The 17,620-nt window shown below is 44.1% G+C and overlaps 2 protein-coding genes across 2 annotated transcripts in view; one reads left to right on the forward strand and one right to left on the reverse strand.

The window, feature by feature from the left end:
* The window catches only part of LOC306778989 (phospholipid-transporting ATPase ID-like), a 29,134-nt gene extending 25,166 nt beyond the window's left edge, over positions 1 to 3,968 (reverse strand). The window contains exon 1 of the mRNA XM_079270729.1: positions 3,876 to 3,968. The gene's annotated coding sequence lies outside the window, so the exon portion shown is untranslated. The remainder of the gene's footprint in view (positions 1 to 3,875) is intronic.
* Positions 3,969 to 9,087: 5,119 nt separating this feature from the next.
* Positions 9,088 to 17,620, forward strand: part of LOC306778818 (metal transporter CNNM4) — a gene marked incomplete at its 5' end in the record, with an annotated part of 31,989 nt that continues 23,456 nt past the window's right edge. Inside the window, one exon of the mRNA XM_079270513.1 lies at positions 9,088 to 10,501. Coding sequence (XP_079126639.1) covers positions 9,088 to 10,501 — 1,414 coding nt within the window. The remainder of the gene's footprint in view (positions 10,502 to 17,620) is intronic.

Here is a 17,620-nt window from a genome sequence, read left to right on the forward strand (position 1 = left end):
GTTTAATACACTTTAGAGGTGGTGAGATTCCACACAAAGCCGTAGGAAAGGTGGGACAAACTGCAGTAAAGATGTGTCCGTGAAGTTGTATGAACATAAGATTATATTACCTCTGCTTTATTAGCTACATCAGGGCTGCAACTAACCATTTTTGGTCAGTTGAAGTAAAAGCCTACATGTATTGTTGCTTTAAAAAAAGGTTTATCTTGGTCATACATTAAGCACAGAAATGAGTAAAACTTTCAGAGGGCTCTGGATTTCACCTGCCCACAGTTCAACCACATCTCAACAGAAACTCACCCACTCTTACCCTGAGCTCTGTGGTGGGGGTCTTTACAGTTGGGGCTGCTGTGGAAACACTTTTTGCAGAGTGCATGCCAACTGCTGGCGAGTTTATGACAAATCCAAAGAAGCCCGATGGCCAAACACCGTGTTTTACACGGCAGACGCAGCAGCATTTACACAGAGCAGCAGCTTCAGTACTCGACCCTGGATGCGACTCTCTGGATGCGTTCAGGAACAGTATTGAGTGTAGGTCACCTGTGTTTCGGCTGCGCTCCGAGCCCAACACACAATCACTGTGGTTGCACACGCAAAGCAGAAGAAGGTAAAACTCAAAACGACACTTCGGGTCGCATTTACCAACCCTGTCTCCTGAGTTCTCATGGAAATGTATTTTGCGATGTTATTTAAGTTAAGGACGTGAATTCAAATAAGTCCAACATGGACTTTTGGTGTCACATGGGACACACAATCTCCTGGGTGAAAGTCTTGTGTTGACCCACCCATACACCCTAACGTCCTCCCTACGTGGACTTCAGCTGATTACAAACGTAGATTTGTGATGCGCCAAAAACATACTCCGGAAGATTCGGCTTCCTGGGTGGGAGCTAAAGGTCTCTTCTGTTCACCTTTTGCTGCATTAAGTCTCGATTTGGATTCTGTCCAGATGTTATCCAGATCGTTTTTATGTTCATACGGCTACCTGACATGACGAGAGAGAAAAGAGTATAAAGCAGCTTGTGAGACTGCCGGTGACCTTTTGGAGAGGCCCGACCCTGATGTTGGGAACCACTAAGGTAAACTGGTAATGGCAGTGTATCAGTCACAGGGGCCAGGTACTTTCACTTGGACCACAGAATCAGCTTTAATCTACCCGACAACTAGGTTGAAGAAACAAAACAGAAGCTAACATACCGGCCGTGTTCCTGTGAGTTACCGATGAATGAATTGCTGCGTCGTCGCTCACAAACCGTCTCATTTTCTCGAAATTCGCGTCTGAAATAAAAAACATTTGCCTTTGGAGAACATTACAAACTGAACTGATTTGTGACTGATACAGGAATAGAGCTGTCGCCCATTTAAGAGCTCTTTCTCCGCTGATGATGATGATGATGATGAGCATTAACAAAGCAAGAATGGGAAAAGTGAGATGCAGTTATGACACAATACAGCGCCGAGCCCCGAGCACCGCACCAAAAGACCCGAACAATCGACCGCTGAATAATTCACCTGACCTCTCAGGCCACGGAGCCACTCCTCCTCTCACCTTACTTGATCACACCCCGACATTTTGATTGACCTTTTACGCTCAATAACCTCCTCCATGCACCACAAAGACTCATCAACAACGGATACCTTCACGCTGCGACACAAACACAGATTCATTAGTGCAGCTGGCTGACAGTTAACGAGATCAGATTCAAGGATGACCTCCTGTCAAGCTGCTGAGGTTCAGTCACATGCACACGTTTTTCTTTCTTATTAACTGCCTGTAGCTAGCGCGCGCACACACACACACACACACACACACACACACACACACACACACACCTGCTTCTTCAACTCGTGCACAAGCTTGGACATTCTTTCACATATATTTTTGTCATATTTACAGTTTTTCTACTCTTCTTTTGTTGCTTTTCTCTATTTGTTTCACCAGTTGTTCACATCTTTGGTTCAGACTGAAACATCTCAACAACTGCGGGACGGAATAACATGAAACTTCGTGCAGACATTCATACTCCCCAGAGGATAAATCCTCTAGCGCCACCATGAGTTTCACATTTGTGGTTTTAGCGTGAAATATCAAGCTGACTTTTGGACGGATTGCCATGAAATTTAGTCCAGATATTCACGTTCCCTTCAGGATGAATCGTAACGACTGTCATTGTAAGAATGTTAGCACACAGACGTTAGCATTTAGCTCATAACAGCACTCGGCCTCAGTACAGGGCGGAACTTCAGCCGCTGCTGATTGACTGCAGTTCACTTTAGCTGCTGGATGCTGGACATACTGACGGTAAATTGAAGGACGACCAAACTCTTCCTCAAGTCGCTGAAGTCCGAACGCTGAAGAACGCAGCAAACAAGTGACCCCGCTCCAAACGGCACAGGTGGATTTTTAATTGGTGAAAATATACAAAGTGTTCCTGTAGTCTTATGATGATCACATTGCTCGACGATGGCTGGAGCTTTATCCCTGTACCGGTATGAAGGTGTGACTGTGGGGCTCACCACTTAGGCTGACAGATAACACACACTGCAGGTTTCCTTTTCTCTGGAAGTGACGCTGCATCAATTACAGCATGAAGATATCACTCAGGTTGAGAGCATAGAAATGTAACACCAGGGATGAAAAGTTAAGATATAGCTGGAAGAGAAGCAGATGTTTTGCATCAGGTGACACTTGGATGTAACTCCAGTGTAAACGGCGCTAACGTGACATAGCAGCACACAAAGATAGTGGTGATTGTATAAAGACACATGAAACAAAGGTTTTGGGGCCCCTGACCTTTTTGACGAAGTACACTTACTTAAATACTATACTTTTTTATACTACAATTTTGAGGCACTTGTACTTTACTTGAGTATTTTACATTTCTTCTACTTTATATTTCTACTCTGCTGTATTTCAGAGGCAAATATAGTACTTTTTACTCCACAATATTTATTTGGCTGCAGATTCAGATACAATGTACACAAGAAATGATGACGTATTAGTACAGATTGAGCTACACGGCACTACAAAAAGCAGTCTAAATCAGCTCCACCTTTACTGCCATAAGACAATAATTATAGTTCAATAATACAACACATGTGATTTTGAAATGACCCGTTATGCATAATGCGTACTTTTGTGACTTTAAGTATATTTTGATGTCAATACTTTTGTACTTTTACTGAATTGCGATTATGAATGCAGGACTTGTGACAGAGTATTTGTACACAGAGTTGTTGCTACTTTTATTGAAGTAAAACATCTGAGTACTTGTTCCACTCTTGTGTGTTTTAGAGTAAATGTCTAGTCAGTCAAACGCAGAGTCATCTTATAGTTTTCATATCATCAGTAGACTCCCGCACACAACGGTGCCGTCATCTTCACCTACAACACACTACAGACTGCAACCTTCCTGCTCAAAAACAACAAAGCACACTTTGACAGTGAACAAGTGAGAGTTTAAGTCAAATGCGTGGACTGTAAGAAGTGTTGGGGAAGTTTGCGCTCAGTTGAATGATCGCAGAAGTAACCCGTGTTGCTGTGGAAATACACCCGCGATGAGCTGTTTCGAGAGAAAAGAAAGTAAGTGAAGCAGAGGTTGTGTCCCCGTCTCCAACCCAGCCACGCAAACTCTCTTCTCCGTCAACTCGGGCTTTAATTCTTTCCGTTACTTTTAAAGTTTGGGACTCGGAAACAGACAACGCTCGCCCTTCATTCCCTACAGCTTCCTGTTCGCCTGTCTGCTGCATCTCTTACTTTCTCCACCCCCCTCCAAAAACAATAAATCCATCTCGGCATGTCGACCACCTTCCCTCGCTTCTCCTTGACGCCCCCAAGGTCAACCCAAAGTGCGAGTGGCAGCGTGTCTCCTTACCGTGCGTCCTTGGTGCGGTGCGGTGCGTCCTTGGTGCGGTGCGTCCTGCGGCGGAGCTGAAAAACGCGTCCTGGAAAGGAAACACGAAAAATCTCACAACTGCGAGGAGAAACGAGGGGCTAATGTTTTTCCTCCAGGCTTCCCCACCTCCCGCCTCCTCTCCCCTCCCCTCCCCTCCCCTCCCCTCCCTCTCGTGCTCTCCCCTCCTCTCATTTTTCTCCACTCCTCCCTCCTTCTCTCTCTCTTCACTCCCCTCCGTGGCGAGGGCGCAGGATTTGTTAAAGTTCTACTTTTGACATGAAAACACGGAAAACTACATTAACAAAATACATACAAAAAAAAACATATTAAGCGCGCGCAAAAGTGGAGTAAAGTGATAATTAAGAAGTTTGAGGTAACTATGACCCCTAGTGAACTTATAAATGAAACAACCGCACACACCAGTTTCACATCCTGCAGGTTTAAGTGCTAATTTGGAGGCAGGGACGTAAAATACTCACAAGTAAAAGCACTGCATTGAAAATGTCCCTTAAGCAGCATCAATGTAAGTCACAATTCTTGTTTTGTCCAACCAAGAGTTCCAACTTGGATATATATAAATAAATAAACTGAAACATGACAAGCAGCCTCAACTTTCTTTTAGAGGCCACAAGACAACACGTTTCAACCTTAGACACTGTGTTGAATATGATCGCATGTTTATGGAACACATAAACTCTAAAGTAACTGGTCTGAATACAGCGGTACTGTAGCTGTTGGATTAATGTGGTGAAAAGTACAACGTGTCCACCTGAGATGTTCGTAGAAGTATCTTGACTGCTTATTTCTTTCTTTCTTATTTTATTGATGCCTCTTGTTGTTCACTGTCCCCTTTGCTGCTGTCACTCTGTAAATGTCTCCGTCTGCCCCCCTGACTGAGGGTTCAGCTTCCTGGAGACCCAGGGGAGGAAATCACTGTGGTTTAATAAACCCAAATCTGCTCTCAGTTTAAAACTAAAGTAATACAACAACAACAGAAAAAGGTTTTGTTCAGCTTTGGGAGGTGATTCAACTTCATGGTTGCTGCAATTGATGTATGTTAAGTGGACCTAACCATATGAATCGTTGAATACACTGAGCATGTTGTATTACAGTAACCAAACAGCCTCACTGAACCATACGTTCCTCCAATGATGCGACCACAAGGTGTCGCCAAAATGCATAAACTCGTTTGAGTGGAAGACTGAACTTCAGATATTTTTCAGTTTGTACTTCAAGGAGAGTAAAATAAATGTATTTTTCAGTAATCTGACAAAAAACCCAAATACAGATATTGATAATCTGGGTGTCTTGTGAACGTCATTACCAGGTGTGAGGATGTTGTCAGGTCTGATTTTGGAGCAACAGGCAGGAGCGCTGACATCTCTATTGCATGTATTTCAGGCTCGTCTGTTATGTGTTGGAAATAACAATAAAGTGAAACAATTAAAGTATTTCTTCTTCCGTTTTAAAGCTTCCTCTTCTTCATCTGCTGCTTCTTCTTCTTCCTCTTAACCTGTGGACTGAATATATGGACTCGAATACTACTAAAGTGATATTCTCTGGATTCAGGAGGGACTGGACAGGACAGTGTGATCTGATCCAGAACATATTAACATTTCACACACGAGGCTTTGACAAATACAGAAGGGAGGGAGCAGTGGTTCAGGGTTTGATGCACCAGAGCAATGTTCCCTCTAATTTGTCATGTGTCTGGGCATACACACAAGCTCCCTGAGCACACTGAGGACCACTGTGAGCAACATCAGATGTGCACGCTGTGGCCACACACCAGTATCACACCTGTTCAAAACCTTGGATCATAGCAAGTTACATGGCTTATTAAAAGAATCAAATTACAGCAGCAATTTTCACTAGTTTACTTTTAATATAAGTGATTTGACAAACTTTAAAGGAAAAAGACAAAAATCTTGTTGTTCATGAGATGTGTAGTATGTTTTATGTGAGAGTCCTGCTTGGCCATGGGAAGAGTCTTGCTTTGGCCTGTGTGAGGGTCCTGTTCTGGAAGAAATGATACATATACACCTTTCAGACATAACATTTTGTTCACATTAAAACATTCACATTTTGCACAATGACGTGTGCTGTAGCTTGTGATACAGTGTAAATTCCTGTAACTCTGTCTGTAAAATATGTAATTACTCAGTTTTTTATTATCATTTCTACTACCCATAAATTATCTAGTAGTAACATAATTTAATGATTAATATCCATAAGTAAAAAATCTTAATAAATGTCACTAGAATATGCACAAATCTGACTTAAATTTTACCTTATTTTTCACGTCTGTCCTTCTCACTTCTCCAATGGTTGTACACTTTGTCCAGGTTGATGGCCTCGTCTGCTTCTTGCTTTGACTTTATGCGCATCAGCTGGTCCAAATGTGCCACTTCAAGACGATTTCTGGATGCTGTTTTGATTTAATTTTTTGTTTTTTCTGCTGAATGTGACGCTTGAGGTAGTCCAACTTCCATTCAGTCCACATTTTTCCCTCGGAAAACTCATTTGCTACTTTAGCTTCGCTGCATGTTTTGCAGAGTAGACCCTTCTCACTCGAAAAAGAAAACATCTCACCCAGTTTCACCGCTTGTTCTTCTATTTGAACATACTCCGACAGCCATTCCATCTTAAAAGAACCACATTTCTTTTTTCCAATGGCTTGGTGAGTGGATGTGTCGCTGCCCGTTCGTTTCGCCATGATAAGGGGTTAGCATTTGCGTCTCGTAACTCCGCCGCACTGTTGTTAGCTAGCTAACCTGCACGGCGCGAATGGGCAGGGCAATAGTGTCAATGCTATGATTGGCTGCGTAGCGTAAGTGAACCGAATCGTATCATTGGCTGGACACCTGTCACTCACTGAGTTACGTTGCAAAATAGTACAGAAAACAAAATTATTATTATTATTATTATTATTATTATTGGTTTAATTGATTAGATAAGATTAGGACTAATATTAGATATTAATTAATACGTTTATGTTGAATTTTATTTTATGCGCTGCATAGATTTTCTTGTGCGCTGAGACTGTGCGAGCAGTGCGCGATTGCTCAAGCGCGCAGCTTAGAGGGAACATTGCACCAGAGACATATTATGTTGTACGTTGAAGGAGGTGGATGACATGAAGTTGCAGTCGGCCCTTTTTGTTTTCTTTCCCAGAGATTTGGTAAGAGGATGACTGATGCCTGGCGTGGCAGCAGCTCTAGAAACTGGTGGTGGAACCTGGAGGAAGGCTGGAAGTTGTAGATGTCATGTTACTGTGTGAGAGGAGCGTGATGAGGCAGTGAGAACCTTTTAAAAGCAGTTGAACTGAACTGAACTGAACTGAAGTCGCTCGCGAGACGACATTTTGCTCGCGGAGTGATGTAAAAGCGCTCGTCAAAGTAAAATACGTGCGCGCATGGATCTCATTTGCGCTCTCGGATTTTGACAGTGATTTGCCTTCATACTTTTCTCTCTGTCCTTCTGAGGTCACTGAGGTAGTGCACAGTGGCAAGGCATCATGATTGCTCCGCAAACCACCCTCACAGCAACCACAACCACTTCAGCAAACCAGGCCAACCAACAAGAGACCTTTGCTCTGTTCGCATGTGCACAAACATTGGTGATTGGTCAATTATTTCAAGTGTTATATATATATTTATATGTATTTAAAGACATTAATGGCATACATTCCCTTCTTTCTCGATCACGTGACTGCAACATCTACACACCTGGTTCCACTTAACTCATCTGCTCTACCTGACGTGGACTATACGATGGCGTAGACTATACACTGGACCATAACTGCTTATAGAGATAGCTAGTAAAATGCTGCTCACACATTGATGCATCAGCATTAATGATGGGAAGCTGATTTCTATTTGAACAGCATGTGTTTCACAACTTCCACAGCCGTCCATCGGGCTGCACTGTGTGATTTGACCACAAGATGGAGCTCTGTTCTAAGAAAATACACTTACATATGCTGATGTTTCAAAAGAAAAAGAAGATAGTTATTTGTAGTTTCATCTTTTTCATTTCAAGGTATTCTCCATTTTAACAAAATAATCCAGGAGTTCTGCACTTCTCAGAGTTCCTTCTTTCTTTTTCTTTTAGCACCAACATATTGTCTAGAGGTAAGATTCTGCTATAGAATGGAGCAGGTGGGTGTTCAGTGGTCAGTAAAACACAGGTTCACATACATTAGTAGATTATTATAGTCCCATATGTTCCACCGCAGTCGTATGTTATGGATCATTAATAGAAATGTACACAGGAAAACGAGAAAAACTCATGAAAGAATGATCTTTCAGATGCAAAACAAACTGCAATGTCACCGAGCCTCAACCCAAACACATCAGTTGTAATCAGTTATTGTGTTGTTGTTTCTTTGTCACTTATCATCTCATACTTAAATGTTTCCCTGTAACGTCTAATTTGTCAGAAGTGGGACCATGATAAAACAACAACATTTTACTGTAGGGTATTTCACTTTATTTAAATTCAAATAGCTGAATATCAGCGAGTTGTATTGACTAATTTAATTGTGCTAAATGTGAACTTAATTGGTATTCTGTCTCTTATAGGAAACTATTGTATTTATGATTTGATACCAACAAGCAGCAAGAATAGTTTAAAATCTGTTTCATTACATTTATCCCTCACTACAGACCTGGAGATGAATTGGAATAAAGTTAATTCCAATTGAAATGCCAATACTATATCTGGATTGTTGTTCACGAAAAAATAATGTAAAAAGGACAATGTGCTATACGGGAATTCAGCTGTATTGATCAGCACTCATATCGTTCAGGTTTTATTTAAAACAAATCGAAATAATAATAATAAATAATAATAAAATGAATAATACAATTAATAATTAATAAAATTAAATAAATGTTGTCAAAGCTCAAAATGCATCATTTAGAAAAAGGATAAAATTAGTAAGAAAAAATACATGTAACTTCGTGACATTTTTAAAACTCCACTCAGTCTACCTTAAAAGCAAAAATATATATATATATATCAGCCGACCTTAAAAATGATAACTGAAGGGGGCTCGGTCGAATGACGTCACACCAGCTGATTGGCTACCTTGTCGATGTTTGTTCTTATGCAAATGAGCAGGGTGGTGCTCGTTGGAAACGAGTAGGTGTGACGTCAGTTCCCCCCATTCGCAGAGAGCGAAACAAACATGGCGATAGACTCGAGTGAACTCGGGTTCACGCTAACTTTACTGGTCTTTTCTGGTGTTTTGGCGGCCAGCCGGGCCGAGGAGGCGGCGGCGGAGTCGAGAAGCGGGCCCCGGATACTCGGCATGCGGCTGGAGAAGAGCGACACGCCGGCGGGGACCACCGAGAGAGGAGTTATCCAGGTGACCGAGGGCAGCGACATCCTCTTCAGGTTCTACGGGCTCCACTTGCTCCCGAACACCTCGGCGCTCATCAAGTTCACGGAACTTTACTCCAGCGACAAAGAGGACGACACCTTCGGCGCACTCATGACCCCAGTCAACATGACTTGTTCAGAACTCACGAAGGACGTAGAAGTGAAGGGCTCCATGGCGGTGAACAACCAAAACACCTCCGGCGTGGTCAGCCTCCGGATCAAGCAGCTCCGCAAGAGCGAGGCGGTCAAGGTGTTCGGCTTGTGCGTCCGCGACACGCAGGAGAAGGAGGAGACGTGGAACCTGATGGATGACAAGGACGGCAGGGTGCGCGTGGTGGAGGTGGCGAAGTCGCTGATGCCCACCTGGCTGCAGGTGATCATCATCTGCTTCCTGCTGGTGCTGTCCGGCATGTTCAGCGGGCTCAACCTCGGGCTGATGGCGCTGGACCCGATGGAGCTGCGCATCGTGCAGACCTGCGGCACCGACAAGGAGAAGAAGTACGCGCGGAAGATCGAGCCCATCCGCCGGAAGGGCAACTATCTGCTGTGCTCGCTGCTCCTCGGGAACGTCCTGGTGAACACCACCCTCACCATCCTGCTGGACGACCTCACCAAGTCCGGCATCGGCGCCGTGGTCGCCTCCACGGTGGGCATCGTGATCTTCGGCGAGATCGTGCCGCAGGCGCTGTGCTCGCGGCACGGTCTGGCGGTCGGGGCGAACACCATCATGGTCACCAAGTTGTTCATGCTGCTGACTTTCCCCCTCTCGTGGCCCATCAGCAAGCTCCTGGACTGCGTCCTGGGCCAGGAGATCGGCACCGTGTACAACCGGGAGAAGCTGGTGGGCATGCTGAAGGTGACCGAGCCGTACAACGGCCTGGATAAGGAGGAGCTCAACATGATCCAGGGCGCGCTGGAGCTCCGCACCAAGACGGTGGAGGTCGTCATGACGCCGGTGGGCGACTGCTTCATGATCCACAGCGACACCGTGCTGGACTTCAACACCATGTCCGAGATCATGGAGAGCGGCTACACGAGGATACCCGTGTACGATCACGAGCGCTCCAACATCGTGGACATCCTGTACGTCAAGGACCTGGCCTTCGTGGACCCGGACGACTGCACCGCGCTCAAGACCATCACCAAGTTCTACAACCACCCGGTCCACTTCGTGTTCCACGACACCAAGCTGGACTCCATGCTGGAGGAGTTCAAGAAAGGTTCGTGGCGATCTTGCGATGTTGTTGATATGATAAATAAATCCCCAATTAATACTGCGGTTATCCAACACAGGCAGAAAAGTACTCCGATCTTAAAGTAAACGTGAAAGCAACACTCAAAATCGTCCTTAAACGTGCAGAATGGCCCCTTTTGAATTACAATAATTGTAGTTGATTCAGTTTTGTATTGATATTATAAAGAAACTAACGGTATTTACTAGAAGTAGTGCAGTAACAAGTACAATATTTGCCTCTGAAATGTCGTGGAGTAGAGTATAAAGTAGCATAACTGTAGAAACACTCTCAGAAGGCTGTTCGTCACATGGACGCCATACAGAAACCGTGCAGTTCATTTTTGACTATTTATGAGGCTGTCAGGCGTGTTGGTGGACTGGATGCTCATCTTTGAAGTTCTACTTGTGAGTGTTACGATGGCAGTACTGCTCCCCTTTCCCAGCATCATTTTGGCAAAAGTCAACATGATAATTTGAACCGCTCCCTCGTCACCGTGAGCTCACTCTGGTCTGGTGATCAATGGGATGTGTGGATTCATCCTGCCTGCAACGCTGCGTGGAAAACAACCCCAACATGTTCTTTTGTGTGTGTGTGTGTATTTGCTGGTAGATCAAGTATCTTATGTGATCTCATCCAGAGTGGGAGGATGAAGTCCTGTGCAGTGAAGCGGCTGTGGTTGCTGTGAGCATCAAGCATTTCATTAGGAGACGCTATCTGTCCTCCAGACTCCCTGACTGGAAGTCCTGTTGGCTTTAAATTTCAAGCTGGTGTGAGTATTTGCTGAAGAGTTTCAGGAGGGACACTGAGCCAAGTCACCATCTTAAACATGTTGGTGGTATTACGACAAGAGAAAGCAGGTTTGGCCTTTTTCTTACACACTAAACAATGTGAGCAAGAACACCGTTGTTTGTCTGAAGTCGAGTTTCTGATAAAAATGGCTGAAGTGGTGTTCAGGCTTCGTCAGGAAACAAACGTTTTATCGTTGATATCCAAAATCACATCCTCATTTCACTTCTCTCTTCTTGCTTGTGCTGCTTATCCTCGTGCACACTCCCTCTCTCAGGAGAGGACACACACACACACACACACACAGAGACAGTGACGCGCCTCCCCCCCCCCCGCAGGGATTTATTTTTCCTTCTCTCGGGCGTCTGGCCTCAAGGCCACAGACGGCAGACACACTCGCTGTGTCTGTATCTCCTCACAGCGATTGTTCTTCTGACGGCATCCTCGGCTCCACGTTCACGTGATTTTTGTCTCGCTGAATGCGTCCCGGCCGAGTCGCCGTCTTCTCGACTTGCATCTTCTCTCAGATCAGCTGCTGTAGATTTGACTTTTGAGTGGCCGCGGTGGTGGCGCTGCATGACATTTGGCCAAGAAACTGCTCTGCGGCTCGTCTTTAGTCGGCTCGGCTAGCGAGGTGGGAGGGTTTGGAAACGAGCTGCAGTGCCTACACACACACACACACACACACACACACACACACACACGGAGGCTGCACAGAGAATTGAAAACAATCCACATAAGCTCGGCAGAGAGATTTACTGCAAGACCGTTATGAGTAACCTACTCGGTAGTCGTGTTGAGTTTGAGTAACGCGATGGAGAAAACGCCCGGTCACTGGTGATCAGATATACACGAGGAATAGAGACAAGTGAAAAGGATGTTTCCTCATCAGCAGCATCCTATGATTGCTTTGATTTGAGGATGGTTGTATTCAAAGTTGAATTCAGACATCTGGTAGAGTTTCAACATCAGTGTGAATCACACTAAAAAGGGTTTTCGCTGCACTTTGCAGAGCTTTGGGCGATGCATCTGCTCATTGACATCTGGCCTCCCCCTCGGAGCTGTACTGTCTTATGAATCTCTTAACAGCTTGAAACTTATTATTTAGCTAAATTTTGCACAAAAAGAGCCGAAGTCTGACAGAAGAATGAAGTTAAGAGGTTGAATTTTGCAGTTTGTCGTAGCCAGTGTTCCAGCTCGTAGTCAGTTCATCAACGCGTCTACTCAGTGGGTCCGGTCGACACATACAGAGTACAACCACAGAGCCTGAACCATAAGGTCCAAAGAGGTTTGACACCTTGGTAAAATATCTGGGGACTGTCATTTCATTTTAAGGCGATTGTGTTTTCTTCTTTCGTCAGAATGTATAGAGGTCTATGAGAAAATGACTCTACTTCTCTCTTGATTTATTACCTCAGTAAACATGAGTTTATGGTCTCAATCTAGTTTCAAGTCTTCTTCAATACAGCATGATGTTCATTTAATAAGTTATGGTCCATGTAGAGTCAAACAGACCATAAAGCAGGGGATGCTTTAGGGCGGGGCTACCTTGTGATTGACAGGTTGCTACCGGTACTAGTCTTATGCGGCGTCTCTACGTCACTCCTCCGCTGTCCAAATATGGTCACTTCTCTTGACTGGTTGCAACAACAAATAGGTGGCGAGGACCTTTATCCAAGATGGCGACAGCCAAAATGCTTCAAAACCTCAGTCCACAAACCAATGGATGACGTGACCACGACTACGTCCACTTCTTCGACACAGCCTCCGGATCCATGTGAGAAATATACTCTTACGAGGCAACATTTAGTGGCTGAAGTACTTCCTTTGACATGCTGTCTCTTTAGCTAGCGACGGAGAAGCTCTGTCTCTGTCTGCAGCGGCGTAATGGTGAAGTCTGTCTCAGCTTGTGAGAGCAGATCTTATCTGTTTCCTGCTCGTCATCTTCTATAGATTCATCAAGTGTCGGGTAGATTTGACTTGGACTTGAGAAAAGATCCCCCGATACTTAACGAGTTATTGTTTTTAATTAAAAATGATGAGCAACTGTAACCAAACGGGCAAAACCAAGAATATCCACAGGAAATCTAACATAAAGACACACCGCAGCGAGTACCTTATTTACAACCAGCCAGCCTCCACGCTGTGACCCCCCCACCACCACCACCACACACACCTCACCCCCCGCTTACATCTCAAGTTCCACTCACTTGCCGCCTGGCATCCGTTCCCACAGGGACGGCATCCAACTGCGTCTGAGTGTGTGTGTGTGTGTGTGTGTGTGTGTGTGTGTTTCTTTAGGTTCTGCTCTTTACAACCAAATCTGCTGCAAGATTTTCAACTGTTTTACTCTGAAAGTTCAGTTCTGAATAGATGGTTATAAGAATCATCAATACATGTTCTGACATTTCTCCATCTCTCTCTCTGTGTGTGTGTGTGTGTGTGTGTGTGTGTGTGTGTGTGTGTGTGTGTGTGTGTGTGTGTGTGTGTGTGTGTGTGTGTGTGTGTGTGTGTGTGTGTGTGTGTGTGTGTGTGTGTGTGTGTGTGTGTGTGTGTGCTCTCTCTACACAACCCTTTTCAGTCATCAGGACGTGACCTTTCAGATCGACTATGAAGCGACCTTTTTAGATGAGATGAAATTTTAATGACACACTGGCTGTCGGCCATTGGCGCAGGAAATAGTAACCGCAGACATCAAAAGAGGAAATACAAAAAATAGTTTATCACCCTCTTAAAAGTGTTTTTGTGAATACAATGTAGAGGGTGTGTTTTATAGCAAATAGTGGAACAAGCTGAAGAGCATTCTGAAATTTACGAGAATTAAAAAATGCGTCGGTTTGTGCACATGCTGCACTCTCGAGCAGCAGCGTCGTGTATCGGCTGGCGTGTTGTCCTCGGGCTCTTTGAATCATGACGGGGTTAGCATCAACGGTAAAACAACACGTACGACACGGTTTCCTTTGTGTCGTTTAATACTGTATATATATTGATGGTGATGAAGATGATGATGAAGGCTCAGCCCAAACACAGTGCGGCAGTAGTAAAAAAGACAACACACATTATTTTCTACGGTAATTTTATTTCTCAAATTAACTATTTTTGTCATGTGTTTGTCAAAACGTGTAAGATGGAATTGAACAAAGCTGAAACAATTAACTGATTTGTGCCAATTTTTAAGCAAGAATTCCCAAAATTCACTTGCACCAGCGATGTTTATCTAAATATATTAATATTTTGATAAATATCTGTCTTCTATGATATTAAACACGTATATATTTGTGTTTTGGACTCCTAGTTGGATGAAACAAGACATTTTAATATTTAAAATTGGAGCTTTATTTAAATAATGGACTAAATGATTATTCTTTGAAATAATACAGATTTATTTCTCGTGACGATAATCGTTAAAGTCGGTGGATATCTATCAGATGACATGTTAACAGCAGCCCTGTACTTGTTTACATGCGTTGGTCACGTGACCACGATTCTCATCCTAGTGGTTCCTTGAAAATCACTGAAGCAACAATCCTTTGTTTTCCGAACATATTTGTTTATTTCTTGGATAAGAGAAATGGTTATCCACTAAAAACTGACTCGTCGGCCATTTTTCACCATTTTCTGGCATTTTATAGACCGAACAATTAATCGATTGATCGAGAAAATCATCAGTTTAATCGACGGTGAAAGGAAACACACGAGGGCCGTTATTTGTATTGTTGTGTATTTAGTAAACCAAACAATTGATCAACTGCCGAGTGGATTTAGAGCTCGTCGAGTTAAACGTTGCGTAATAGTCATACTCGTTACACCGAGAGGTTGAGAGAAGTTTCTAAAACGTGACGTCTCTACGTAAAAAACATTGACGTCTACGCTACGCTAGCTCCTGAGGGTACACTGAATGTAAACACATGCTGCTTTAACACTACAACGGTTGTAACAGTGAATAAAGAGGAACAGTGTTGTTCCTTAATCTCATTGTCTTCTGAGCTGCAGGCGCTCGCGTTTCTCGTGTCACGCTGCAAACGACATGAATAGAACATTTCTTGACGTTATATAAACATCAGACGTAGAGGATTGTGCGGTTGAAGTTGCTTTTCTGGTTTCTTTTCTCGCCCTCCCCTCTTTTTGTCTCCTCTGTGTTTAATCAATACTTCCCCGTTGGCTTCGTCATGTGTCCCGACAGCTCGAACGCCCTCCCTTTCCTAAAGAGGCCGAGCTTGTGACACTCCCTACGCGTACCATACACCAGCACACATTTACTACATCCCTCCAGTTGAACTCTTGCTCTCAGCGCTAATCTGTGAACCTGACTCTGTAGCGCCAGTGACCAGAGATATTGTTAGTTCCTCTTTTAATGTATGAAAGAGATTTACAACTCCGAGTAAAAGATTAACCAGTCTCATGTGAGGCTGTGCACCTCCACTCCTCTTTTGTATGATGGCTCTCTCTCTCTCTCTCTCTCTCTCTTTCTCTCTCTCTCTCTCTCTCTCGCTCTCTCTCTCTCTCTCTCCAGTTATTCTATCGTTCTCTGCGTCTTCCCACCTGTCCTCGTTCTTCTGTCTGTTCTGTTTCGTCTGTCAGGGGGAGAGCAGTTTGTCTCACTCTTGGCAGCGATTTGAATGTGATGAAAACAATAGTAGTCTTTATTGCGGCAGGAAAGAGGATTTTTGCAGGAAGCCGTTATTGTTGTGTAACACGCGCTGTGTTCACGTTCGAGCTGGCGGCGTGCCAGTAAAGTGAAAACATGGGAGGACCCGCAAAGCCCAGAATCTTCCAGATTAACAGCCTGGAAAACCTGGTCAAATCCCTCATACACTACTCACTAAATGCTGTTTATGGCTGTATTTGAGGCAGAGAATGGGCCTGTTAGTTGTGCCATCGTGCTTTGTTTTAATAATTGTTAAAGAATTAAGAGTTTGCGAAAGACTTCCGAGCTCTTATCCGCTCCGCCATAGTTGTCCATGGATTCAGGGTGTGTTACGGTGGTATCACCCTGCCCACCTCTCCACAATATTCCTCTTTTCTTCTTTCACTTTGGACATTTTGTAGTCAACGTGTGATCTGTAAAAAGCTACTTCTAGTCCCACGTTGAAACTCATCAGATGTGTAGTTCAAAGCTTTGTGGAATTTGGTTTAATTTGGTCACGCGACACGTTGTTACCGTGCCCCCATGCACTGACACGCTTTATCTTATCCAGACTGATGTGTGTGTACTGTGTTCTGTGCTCTGCTGCAAAACAAAGGAACCACAGTTGAGCGACAACAGCTTCAGGTGACATTGGCACGTTGCATCCTCAAAAACAAATCGCCAAAGAGAAACGCGGCACCAGCTGCAGCTTGCTAAAGATTTTCACAAAAGATCTAGCCGTTAACCGGCCAGCTGGATCTTAACGGCGCTCTTTATTTTTCTTCAGGTGTGTGCGTGTGTACGGATGTTTGACTTTCTATTTTTAAGACCAACCCTTCAGGTGTTCTGCTGAGTCACCGAGCGTAAACATTCGCTCCCTCTCACATCAGCTGACTTCGCCTGTCGCTCCGGCTGTGATTTGATTTATGGAAGATAAACCGTGAATGATTGATTTGGGTCTTTGACCAGATGTCTTCTAAAAACACTTCATGATGTAAAAGACAAACCTCTACTCACACAGGGAATTCTCTTATGTCTTACACAGGTTCAGCGCCAGCCAACTAAATATATTCTTACATCGCCTGCTGCTATTTTTAGGTTACAAAGTTTGTTTTGATCTACAAGAAGCAGCACGTTTTTCTCATTGATCGTCACTCCGTCTTCCTCAGCAGATGGAGTTTGCACAGATTATTTTGATTTTTCGAAGCACTTTAAGAGCTTCTCAACCATCGTCCATGTATGAATTATTAATGATCACTATAGTACGCCACAGCGACGACAACCTGCACCCCCAGATGCACCGGTGCTTTGGGAAGTGTGGACCGACTCCAGACATCGGTGGGCTTCTACTCTTCTTCGTCAAAACAATCAGCAGCTGAAAAATCAGAAGCAGACGGTTCTCTGTCTTCTTATCAGCCGCCTGCTGCTTCTCTCTCTCTTGCTGTTGAGTCGCTGTAGCTTGAAGTGCTGACGGTGCACCGCAGTCCTTCAACTTCAACTTTTAGTGTGTGTGTGTGTGTCACAGCAACACGTCCAGACTAGTGCACCACAATGATATCAGTCAGCATGAAGAACTAGCAGCTCAGCACTAATGACTTGATGTCCCGCACACTCAGACAGCTGTCTATTTAGTTGATATTACATAACGCTTGACCTGATATCATCTCATGTTAACTAGTATCCTGGATGAG

Source organism: Melanostigma gelatinosum (assembly GCF_949748355.1).
Source record: "Melanostigma gelatinosum genome assembly, chromosome: 6".
Taxonomy (NCBI): Eukaryota; Metazoa; Chordata; class Actinopteri; order Perciformes; family Zoarcidae; genus Melanostigma; species Melanostigma gelatinosum.